Below are 12,660 nucleotides of genomic sequence, written 5' to 3'. Positions count from 1 at the left end.
TATATTTGATATGACAGAGAAGAAAATGAAATCATCAGAATCAAAGTGGAATACAGAAACAGAAAATTAGAAACAAGCCTTCTCTAAGACCATCTTGGGTCTTTTTAAATTAAAACAAAACAAATGTGCACATTTCTAAATGATACAAAGAAATCAGTACACCTAAAACTTGAGTACAGAATGTTCTATTTATGGCAATTCTGAAAGGAATGTTAAAGACTTTAATGTGTTAGCAACACATAATAGAAAAAGCTCTCGATCTGGAGCCAGCAAGCTTGGGTTGGAAGCTTAGCTCCCTGATGTGGTAAATAACTTAATCTCCTTGGCTATCTTCATCTGTAAAATGGGGGAAATACTACAGGGTTATTCTGAGGATCAGAAAAGACTATAGATGACTCTCAGATTTGTTAAAAGTATTGGTATTATTATTCCCTCCACTAGTCAGAATGGGACAAATAGAGTCCATTTATTATTTTATTGTTTTCTCCGCAGGTAATCTTACCCTACACTTTTAGAACAACAGACCCAATATCCAAAAAATGGTAGCAGTTACATATTTCACATATATAATATAACCACTTAAAATATTCACTTAAAACAAAGTTCTTACCATTCAGATAATATCATATCAAACTACTGATCATGTCAACTTCAAAAGTTCTGGTCTAAGAAGTTTCTCAAATATGCCAGATGCTTCTGAATCTCAGGAGTGCATGAAGGGAAAATAATTTATTTCCCAGTTTCGCAGTCTATGTTATTCTCTTCAATTGTCATCTTCCCCCTCGCTGTGTCTTTCTCTAGGAGAGTATTTATTTACCATGCTATTTAGACAACTACCGTTAAAAAACAAAACAAAGTGGAAGAAGGATAAATTACAGCAAATAACAAGAAAATAAAGTGATTCCATGGTAAATGAACAAAGTATGAAGATAAAACCCATTTAAAAACAAATGCCTCATATTTATATTCACATTAGTATGAATTTCATGCCAATATTTAGAATGTCTCTGCTTGTTTTGCATGAGTAAGAATTATCAGAAATATGTACTTGTTCTTACCTTTAGATTTGGGAATTAGCTCTCCACAACTGAGTATCCGCACCTCAGCAAATGGTTTGCTAGCTGCATCTGTTTTCTGGTTTTCTATCTCTCTCACAACTTCTTGACCAGATATCACTTGCCCAAAAACAACATGATGCCTACAGAGTCAATTATAAGATGATCAGGTAACAGCTTTTAATTTTAATATTAATTTAAAATGGTCATAAATAAATTAAAATAATCTTTACCCATCTAAATGAGGAGTTGGCTTCGTTGTTCTTTGGAAGTCACCAGATAGAAGAATAAAAACAAAGTCAGAGAAAAACAAAGTTAGCATCTCTAAAAAGGAAAAGAAAATAACTGCATTGGAAACAAAGTTACAAAGAAATCATATGCTATTTTAACATAATAGAATCTTATTACATTAACCTTAAGTAGAACAGAAATAATGCAAGATGCTTTTTTTTTTTTTAAAGATTTTATTTTATTTATTTGACAGAGATAGACACAGCCAGTGAGAGAGGGAACACAAAGCAGGGGGAGTGGGAGAGGAAGAAGTAGGCTCATAGCGGAAGAGCCCGATGTGGGGGTCGATCCCAGAACGCCAGGATCACGCCCTGAGCCGAAGGCAGACGCTTAACCGCTGTGCCACCCAGGCGCCCCACAAGATGCTTTTTACACAATGTATTTTCAAAAACTTATTCTGATCATAAAACTAGTACCTACTCATTGTTGAAAACTTACATGTAAAGTTGACATTTTGGTGTCATTTCTATCCATCTATGTTTTTTGCATGTGACTGGGTTCTTACTGAATATTCATAGGTGTATAAAGTTCTATGGTTGTATAATGTTCTGTTGTATGGACAGGCCATAATTTACAAAAGATTCATGGGTTTAACAATAGTGTTTTTCAGTCTTAACATTTTAAACAGTTAAAGCATAGGTCAACCCCTTATCCATGGTTTTGCTTTCCACTTTCAGTCACCCACAGTCAATTGCAGTCAATCACAGTCCAGAAGCAGAGGATCCTCCATCTCACATACTGTCAGTTCGATAGTAGACTAATATTATGTCACAATGCCTGTTATTCACTTTACTTCATTTTTTTTTTTAAGATTTTATTTATTTATTTGACAGAGAGAGCACATGGGTTTAACAATAGTGGGTTTAACAATAGTGTTTTTCAGTCTTAACATTTTAAACAGTTAAAGCATAGGTCAACCCCTTATCCATGGTTTTGCTTTCCACTTTCAGTCACCCACAGTCAATTGCAGTCAATCACAGTCCAGAAGCAGAGGATCCTCCATCTCACATACTGTCAGTTCGATAGTAGACTAATATTATGTCACAATTCCTGTTATTCACTTTACTTCACTTCACTTCACTTTACTTCATTTTTTTTTTTTAAGATTTTATTTATTTATTTGACAGAGAGAGCACAAGCATGGGGAGCGGCAGGCTGAGGGAGAGGGAGAAGCAGGTTCCCCGCTGAGCAGGAAGCCTGATGTGGGGCTTGATCCCAGGACCCCAGGATCATGACCTGAGCTGAAGGCAGACGCTCAACTGACTGAGCCACACAGGTACCCCTCACCTCACTTCACCTCATTTCATCAAGTAGGCATTGTATCATCTCAAATCATCACAAGAAGGATAAGTACAGTAAAATATTTTCATGGAGACCACATTCATGTGATTTTTGTTACAGTGTATTATTATTATTGTTTTATTACTATTGCTGTTAATCTCTTACTACCCCTAATTTATAAATTAAACTTTATCTGCAGTTTTAGGGGGTCCTGAAACGTACTCCCTGTGGATAATATTCATTCAGATGGCCCTCACACATGTTCTGTTGGACCAGAAAAGAAATGGTCCTTACGGGGTTTATAAAATTTTCAATTAGCTGCCAAGATTCAAAATTTTGGATACTTTCACATAAAAATCCAGATTTCAGACCTTTTTTGGAAAGCTGGAAGGTGTGGCACCTGACACAGGGCAATAATGGATCAGACTGATTATCCCTGTCTTTTTAAGATAGGCATAATAGTTTAGATTCAAATAGCATGGTTTATTGGCTTATGTTACTTGCCTAAGACCTAAAGACTTTTGAGCTTTTTATCCCTGATAAACAAGGAAACTTCACAATAAATTAATAGATCTGGATTAAAACTCTGGACAAAACTTGGGACGCCTGGGTGGCTCAGTTGGTTAAGTGTCTGCCTTTGGCCCAGGTCATGATCCCAGGGTCCTGCTTCTTCCTCTGCCGCTCCCCCTGCTTGTGCTGTCAAATAAATAAAATCTTTTAAAAAAAACCCAACAAATTTAGACCAAACTCAAAGTAAGCAAAAAGTCCAACAAATGAAGTGATTTTTATTTTTATTTTTTAAAGATTTTATTTATTTATTCAACAGAGATAGAGACAGCCAGCGAGAGAGGGAACACAAGCAGGGGGGGTGGGAGAGGAAGAAGCAGGCTCATGGCGGAGGAGCCTGATGTGGGGCTCGATCCCATAACGCCGGGATCACACCCTGAGCGGAAGGCAGACGCTTAACCGCTGTGCCACCCAGGCGCCCCTGAAGTGATTTTTTAAATCCTTTTTTCCACTCCACACCAACCTTAAAGCTCTATAGTTAAGAAGACTGGTATTTGAGTAGCTATGCAGACATACTGCTGTTACAGACTGAAGATGGGCACTGTATATCATTTACTATTTTAAAGAATCTTATCAAAAAAGGCATTAGAAATTTGGAAGAAGGAACACAATTTAAGCTAACCTTTGGTTAAAGCCCACACAATACTAATGAAAAAAATTCAAACATGTACATGTATTTTTACAAGATCACCTTACTTTTAAAACCACCTATTATTGTTTTGACTTTAACAGCTATGCCCACCTGAACTTGGTTAAATCATCTAGAGATGTAAAAGCCTATGTGTATACAACATACGTATTTGTATTACATATTACATTCAATGTATATATATAATTTGCATCTAGATTTGCATCAATCTTCACTTCACAGATATTGTATTTGCCAAGTTCACTTGCTCACTAGAATTTACTTGTAACACCTAAACCAATACTCTGTTTTCATGGTCATTCTCAGACTGGTGGAAAAAAAATGTATTGAGGAGGAGTAGAAAAGCTACAACTTTTTTTTTTTTTTTAAAGATTTTTTATTTTATTTATTTGACAAAGATAGAGACAGCGAGCGAGAGAGAGAACACAAGCAGGGGGAGTGGGAGAGGAAGAAGCAGGCTTCCCAGTGAAGGAGGCTGATGTGGGGCTCGATCCCAGAACGCTGGGATCACACCCTGAGCTGAAGGCAGACGCTTAACAACTAAGCCACCTAGGCGCCCCAAAAAACTCCAACTCTTATATGGTGCTGGCAGGAATGTAAAATGATGCAACCACTGTAGGAAAGAGTTCAGTGGCTCCTCACAGAACTGTAGAATTACCATATGATCCAGCAATTCCACTTTTAGATATATTAAAACTGAGAAGGGATTCCAACAAATACAGGTATGCCAATGTTTACTGCAACACTATTCACAACAGCCAAAAAGTGGAAACAACCCAAATGTCCACCAACAGATGAATATGGATAAACTAAATGTGGTACATACATATAATAGAGTGATACTCAGCCGTAAAAAGGAACAAAATTCTGATACATCCAACAACATGGTTGAACCTTGAAAACGTGCTAAATGAAATAAGCTCGACACCGAAGGACAAATACTGTATCATTCTGCTTGTATATCTAGAATAGGCAAGTTCATAAAGACAGAAAATAGAGGTTATCAGGGGCTGATGGTAAAAAGAAATGGGTTAGTTTCTGGGACAATGAAATAGCTTTGGATACAGTGGTAACAGCTCCACGGTACTGTGAATATAATTAATACCATTAAATTATACACTTAAAAAGGTTAAAATGGCAAATTTTATAACATATACGTTGCCACAATAGAAAATAATCTAAGATTAAAAACTGAAGTTTTCTCCTTTAAAAACAACAGTAAAACACAGAAATTAAAGAAGGGCTACCTAGAAATTAAGAGATAAGGAAAAAATCAACATATAGAGGGAAGATTCTGAAAATATACATGAAGGGTTATATGAACTTAACAGAGAGGTTTTGGTTAGCACAGGAAGGATTTTTCTTAAAAAAAAAAAAAGGAAAACAAATGATAATACTAAGTGTTGCTGAGAATCTGGTGACACTGGCACTTTGCATACCCCTGATACCAGAGTACAGTAGCAATATACATGGAAAGGCTTAAAAATGTATGAACAGGGGCGCCTGGGTGGCTCAGTCGGTTAAACGTCTGCCCTCAGCTTGGGTCATGGTCCCAGGATTCTGGGGTCAAGCCCTCCATCAGGTTCCCTGCACAGCAGGGGGAGGAAGGAGGGATCTGCTTCTCCCTCTTCTTCTGTCCCTCCTCCTTGCTTGTGTTCTCTCTCAAATAAGTAAAATCTTTTTAAAAAAATATGTAAACATTTCAGTAAGTAAACTCTTAGCAGCTTATGTAAAATAATTAAAAATGCATCAACAGGTACAACAATGTTCACTGCAGTTTGAAAACCAAGAAGCAAGTCAAATGTTTAAAAATTAGATAAATAAAGTATAACGCATTCAAACAATGGAGTCACATTTGGCTATTTAAATGTTAATTAATACTTAGTGATGTGCAGAGATTTATACTGTAACCAAAAGTTGATTATAGAGTATATGCAACATTTACCTATTTACTTATTTAAGATTTTATTTATTTGTCAGAGAGAGAGAGCACAAACAGGAGGAGCAGTAGGCTGAGGGAGAAGCAGGCTCCCCGCTGAGTGAGGAGCCTGATGCAGAACTCAATCCCAGGACCCTAGGATCATTACCTGAGCCGAAAGCAGACACTTAACCGATTGAGCCACCCAGGCATCCCTATATGCAACATTTAGCTTACATTTTTATTGCAGAGAAAGATACCCTGGGGATGGGAATGTTTTTCTTCTTTCTGTGTTCTAATTTTTTCTACAACCAACATGATATAAATTGTTTTCATTTAAAAAATCAGAAAAATCCCCACATAGCTAATTGGTTGAATGAACTAGAATATATTCACATACTATTATGCAGCTGCAAAAACAAATGAAAAGGATCTCTATGAACTGATATGGAGTGATTTCCAGGATATACTGCTAAGTGAAAAGAGGAAAAAACATTGTATATAGTATATGCTGTCTATCATGTAAAAAAGAAAGGAAAGTAAGAAAATATATATGCATCTGTGCTTATTTTTATAAAAAGAAATTCAGGAAGGGGTGCCCGTGTGGCTCAGTTGGTTAAGCATCTGCCTTCAGCTCAGGTTATGATCTCCAGGTCCTGGGATCCAGAGCTGCATTGGGCTCCCTGCTCAGTGGGGAGTCTGCTTCTCTCTTCCCCCTTCCCTGCCCCCCCAACTCGTTCTCTCTCTCAAATAAATAAATAAAATCTTTAAGAAAATACAGGAAGATAAATCAGAATCTAATGAGGTTGGTTACTAAAATGGATGGGTGGGAACAGGATGAAAAAATGGGGAATGGCAATAGGGTGAAGAGTTACGTGGGAGTGATACTTTCAGAGGCATTCTTTTTTAATCACGTTTTATCAACAAATATAAAACAAAAAAAGCAAAAAACAAATCAAAACAAGGTGAGAGAACAAAATATAATCCTAAACAAATGAACCTAACACACTGTGAGTCACAAAACCACGCAAAATTCACACCAAAATGTACTAATCCAAATCACTTTTAAAGTTAAACTACATACCCTCAATCTAAAACCAAAAATAACCATAAATAAACAGTAACTCTAGTTAGTAGATTACTTTTCACAGTAGTAAAGAATGGTGATTTTTTATTCTAGGATTCAGCAATGGTTGAAACTTTGAAGATAGTGGGAGCCAAATTTCTCACTATTGAAGAAAGGAGTTACAAATATGGAACAGTAAAACACTGGAATCCATATAGTGCTTACAGATTAAGTTCCTCTGAGAGTAGGAGAGTTTAAGGCTATTGAAAAGGAGAGGAAATCTGCATCCATAGGACATGATAAAAAACATGCACTGTTGACAAAAGCCCTGGTCAAAATTTTTTTGGGGGTCAGAAATGGAAAGCATTAAGACTACTGACTTGGGGCTATAAACAAATTTTAGTGAGTACATGAATTCATAAATACAGAACCTTTGAATAATGAGGATCAATCGCATTTTATACTTTGTAATCAAGTAATTTAGAAGATACTCTGTAAATATCCTGCTTATTATTAAATTTACCCTCTAAAATAGATAATTCTTTCCTCAATCAATCATTACTGAGATGAATGCAAAACAGTGACTTTTCTATCATTCCTTTTACATTTATTAGCTGACATTCTACTAAGGAACAGCTTTTCCTTCTCCCTTGTTATTTATTCATTTATTATTCATATCTGTATGGGCTCCTGGATTTCTATTTTATTTGACAGTCTGATACTAACATTATTTATTTTGATGCTCAAATTGTGCTAATCTGGCCAGTGGGAACCTCACCCCTTCAGGCTGGCTCCCTGTGTCCTTTTGACAAGTCTTCATCATTTTGAAACTTCAGCAGTACAATTCAATTTCCTTTCAATAATTTTGCTCTCTTCAACAATTCATCGTTCTCCTTTCTTCAAAAATATTCCCCTTTATGCATCCCTCTATTAGTGATCAATGAGAAATGACACACCAAAAAAAGGGACAGTTTAAATCACGGCATAGATACTTACATGAAGAACTGTGAACCATTTGTATCCTTCCCTCTGTTGGCCATAGACAAGAGAAATTCTTTGTTGTGTTTAACAGCAAAACTCTCATCTATAGGAAAGCAAAGTTTTCAATTATATTACAGGTATAACCTCCAAAAAAATTTCATTTTCACTCTTCATCTCTTTTGTTCATATGTGCTCTTTAGCACCAGACAAAAATTTAGATAAAAGTCAGGTTTAAAGAAGAGAAAATCAAATATTAACCAACTCCCTCTCCCGTGTTTTTAGATTAAAATATTTTTAATTTTCAATCCCTTGCTATAAATCCAAATACTATTATCAACCCCCTTTCTTTCCATTTGCATGTGTCTTTTATATTTTTGTGGAAAAAAACAACACAACTTTGATTATTCAAGCAAAAAATAAAATGTTCCTTAAAAAGCAAGAGAAAGAAACCAGATAGGATTCTTTTACATTTCATCTGTTTCATTTCTGAGCACAAAAAAGGCACATATACCATTTTAAATACAGAGAGGCACTCATTAACTTAATCTCTGCCACAGCATCACTTATTGTAGAGTACATTGCCTTCCAATCTTGGATTATAATATGAGAACAAGTGGAATGTGAAATAAAATTTCACTTAATCCCTAATGTGAAAGATGGGAAATATGAAATCATTTCCACATTCACATTTAGTCTTTCAAATGATCCTGACATCAACAAAAAATTCCAAAGAGAAAACTTGAAGTTGAGAAAAACATTACTGCTAAAGTTTAATATATAAAAGAGATTTTTTTTAAAGCGCACAGAAAAATGGACCCACTAAACATGTGGATATTGTTACTATGAAATACTACTAAATCTCTTTTAATAAAAATTAAGATTAAGCTATAGAAGTTCCCATTCCAGCACTATAATTCTAAGAGTTCATTACAGATCATTGAAACCCTTCAAATAACATGATGTATTAATGTCCCTAAACACAAAAAAATCCTACCTCTATAAAAAAGTCTATCACATAAAATTTTTCACAAGAAAAATTAACTTTCAGATTCCCTGAATGTAGCTAGATATTCGTATACTGTTTAATAATCTTACTGATTCAATAGAGAAAAATAAAATAATAGAGAAAACATTAAAAATACAATTTAAATGTAAACATCTTTACCTTCAAAAAATCCTCCATAAATAGATTCCCCTCCTCGTCCATTTCCTAAGAATGAAAAACACAAGACTCTTGAACTCTCAAGACAATTATCTCCTGTACCCCCTAAACAAAATACTTCTTACAAAGTAGGTGCTCAAATACTTCTGATCAAAACTACTCAAAGGTTCACAGCATATCATAAAAGATACTAATTTAAATTCAAATAACTTTCTTTCCCCTTGAATACAGTAGCAAAAATGTGACAAAGACTATTAAGATATGAGGGAAAAAAAAACCATTCAGATTCTAATGATCATGTAGACCTCTGAACAAAAATTAGATTTTTTTTCAAAGTCTCTTTAAAAATACAGTTTGTTTTTACAATTTAAAAGTATAGGTAAAAACTAGGGGCGCCAGGGTGGCTCAGTCGGTTAAGCATTTGCCTTAGGCTCAGGTCATGATCCCAGGGTCCGGGGATCGTGTCCCGCATTGGCCTCTTGCTCAGTGGGAAGCCTGCATCTCCCTCTGCCTGCCGCTCCCCCTGCTTGTGCTCTCTCTCTGACAAATAAATAAAAATCTTTTAAAAAATAAAAGTATAGGTAAAAACTATATTGTAGTTAAGGACTACTAGTTCTGACAAGACCAAACACACATACTGATAGGTTATTAAGAGATGAATAGTGTTTTCTTCCAGAAGCAAATTTCTGAAACTACTTAATGCATCAAAAGTAAAATTATTTCTTATATGCTTCCTTCTTTTTGTCTATTTGAGTATTTCTAGAGACTTGTCTAACTTAAAGATCTATGATACTTAACAAAGCTTACATGATTTTCAATGTCTTACCTTCACTGAAGTCACCACCTTGAACCATAAAATCTTTGACAACTCTGTGAAAAAGACAACTCTTATAATGTAATGGCTTCTGAGTTGATTTCCCTGTCCCCTTTTCACCTACAGAGAAGAAAAATTAGTAGGCCATTTAGTAGAAAGGAAATCAAGGAAGCAGTATTAAAGCAAAATTAATGATGAAAACATTTCCCTGTAAAATACATGTCTTTTAAACTATGTAGATGTCTTTAAAGTAAAAAATTTTCACTCCCCTCTGGAATTTTTTTCTTAATTCATTTAAAAACCATCCAAGTTTTTCTGGAGAGTGTAGAAATTTGGAAATCAATCTCGGATAAAAGCCCATTGCAAGTAGTATTTCTAAAAATTACTTTCACAGGATGCCTGGGTGGCTCAGTCGGTTAAGCATCCAACTCTTGGTTCTGGCTCAGGTCGTGATCTCAGGGTCATGGGACTGACCCCCCGTTGGGCTCTGCTGCTTAAGATTCTCTCTCTCCCCCACCCTCCGCCCCGGGCTCACGCTCTAAATAAATAAATATTACTTTCACATCTTGGTCAATGGTACATAATCTGTATGAAGAAAATTAAAATATGTTAAATAAAAAAATTAAAACCATAGTCAAAGGGAACTACTATTAGGCCAACTAAATGTCAACAAACCTGTACAAAGACAACGAAAGTTCTCGCATGTTTTGGGGCATACATCAGAAAATAATTCAAAGACAACTCTTCCAGCTGAAAAAGAAGGAAGCTCATTTACCCTTTACTAATTTAAAACATTAAATGTGCATTTACAAATGTTACATGGGAACATTAATTTTCTTACCAGGTTGATTATTAATGGCAATGTCAAAAAAACATCGAGGGCGCTGAACCTTTATTCCCATGGCTCCAATACTTCAATCTATGAATACAATACAGTTTCAGGCAAACAGACCAAAACAGCAAAAATTTCTTACAAATTTCTAGGGGAAAAAATCCTGGAATACAAACTAGAAATGTAGTTTGAACTTATTTTGATATTTACTTCCATGACATAAATAACATGGATTTTTTTTTTTTAGAGATTAGATTGCATTTTGTGAAAGAGAAAAGACATAAAAGAAAAACCTTAGCCATAATATAATAAAAATTCTATTTTAACCACTGAATATAGATTGCCACCCAAACAGAAAATTATTAAGTGTATGTGATTAGTGAACTCAAGCAGATTACCTTTAAACAGAGAAAAATCAAAGGCAGACTAATCCAATCCTTTCGCTCCTTGAAAACAAAAAGGAGAGTTTTGATTAAAATGGTTATAAAAAGAAAAACATTAAAATTCCTAAAAAATACCAAAAATAAACCATCAAAGAAGAAAGTGGGATATTTTAACGATAATAATAGATGGCAGCTTTCCATTCCAAGTAAAACCATTACATATGAGGCTATTTTCTGATCATGCACAAGAAAGAGCCTTTACTAATATGCTAGTGTAGACACAAAAAAATACCAAGAGGTGAGATACCCTGTATAAACACTTTTATCTTCATAGCAGATAGCTATTATTTAACATTCTTTTGCTAAGGCATTTACTTGAAGGACTTAAGACATTTCGATCATGATGTAGTGGGAAATGACAGGGTAAGGTGAAAAGCAAAAGTACTTAGTTTAAATAGCATCCAAAATTATGGACTATAAAAACAGTTTCATCTGCTCAGAATAGAGACTGAAATGTATATGCTTTTCTGAAAATTATCATATCTAAGTTGGTAGCTATGCAAGCAGTGTGATATTTTAGGTCCAGTGAAATTGTGAAAAATCTATATTCTCCATCCTAAACAGATTCCTCTCTTTACCAATTTTTAGAGGTTTCTGTAGATTCACTGTAGATTGTAAGAAATAATATGATAGTATGTACTTTACCCAGTTTCCTCCAATGGTAACATTTTAGAAAACTGTTATATAATAGCACAACTGTAGTATAAAAAGCAGAACAATGTTGATACAATCCTTTATCTCACATTTCCCGGTTTTACTGGCACTCATCTGCATGCTTGCGTATTTATTAGTTCTACACAATTTCATCACACATGTAGGTTTATATATTACCATCCTTATCAATTTTACACTACCCACAAACTACAAATCAGGACACTCAATTTTGCCCAAATCACCAGCAATTTGAAAAATGCAGGTATGTACTCATTCATTTAATGTTGATTATGTGAATTAGGGATTAAATTACATAAAAGATATATTATATTGCATTCAAATTCAGCCCAAGGGTTGGTATATTCACTTTTGGCACTGCGTGAGAAAAGGGAGGAAAATACCATTTTCTCATGACTTCTCCATTTTTGATTTCTAATAGATATGATGGATACTTGAATTTGTTTCACAGGAAACATAAGCAAAAAAGCTAAACTTTCAATCCTCCACTAGCCTAGACTTCTGAAAAAAAAAAAAACTTAGCAATTTTAGTATCTTGCCAAGTTTGACGCATTGTTTTTACTTATACAGAATCTCAATTCCTGCACACTTGAAATTGAGACTATGCTGAATCTATAAATCTGAGGAAACTTTCTTAAAAATATTGTACCTTATTATCCTTTATCTTTTAAATAATTTTTGTAGGCCTTCTTAAATTCTTCACTCTTGGGGGTAGAGGAAGAAAAGAGAAAGTTGAACTATTCATTTTCCCCTGAAAAAAAGCTATATAGGTACTTATTTAACCACAACCCCAGGTGGAGATTTCTATTCTTACATGAGTACTATACTATACTACTCTTAAAATGAATAGTATAGTATAGATAATACTGTCCCAAACATACCAGATTGTTTGTAGTTACAGTTTATTTCCTACATACAGTACTGTGTTC

General features: G+C 34.7%; 1 protein-coding gene across 7 annotated transcripts in view; it reads right to left on the bottom strand.

Moving 5' to 3' along the window:
* Window positions 1–12,660, bottom strand: part of PPIG (peptidylprolyl isomerase G) — a 44,854-nt gene that overhangs the window by 18,668 nt on the left and 13,526 nt on the right. For 6 of the 7 annotated variants that reach the window (XM_011221370.3, XM_034654705.1, XM_011221371.3 and 3 more), the window contains exons 2-9: window positions 11,015–11,062; window positions 10,626–10,703; window positions 10,460–10,534; window positions 9,797–9,904; window positions 8,974–9,018; window positions 7,824–7,911; window positions 1,289–1,318; window positions 1,059–1,198 (exon numbers count right to left, since the gene is read on the bottom strand). In XM_011221370.3, the coding sequence (XP_011219672.1) occupies window positions 1,059–1,198; window positions 1,289–1,318; window positions 7,824–7,911; window positions 8,974–9,018; window positions 9,797–9,904; window positions 10,460–10,534; window positions 10,626–10,686 (547 nt within the window). In that variant the 5' untranslated portion in view covers window positions 10,687–10,703; window positions 11,015–11,062. Of the gene's footprint in view, window positions 1–1,058; window positions 1,199–1,288; window positions 1,319–7,823; window positions 7,912–8,973; window positions 9,019–9,796; window positions 9,905–10,459; window positions 10,535–10,625; window positions 10,704–11,014; window positions 11,063–12,380; window positions 12,436–12,660 lie in introns of those variants that run through there. The other variant, XM_034654706.1, reaches the window with a different exon arrangement.

The sequence above is a fragment of the Ailuropoda melanoleuca genome, chromosome 2, assembly GCF_002007445.2.
Source record: "Ailuropoda melanoleuca isolate Jingjing chromosome 2, ASM200744v2, whole genome shotgun sequence".
NCBI lineage: Eukaryota > Metazoa > Chordata > Mammalia > Carnivora > Ursidae > Ailuropoda > Ailuropoda melanoleuca.
This window is presented reverse-complemented; position numbering and strand designations above follow the sequence as displayed.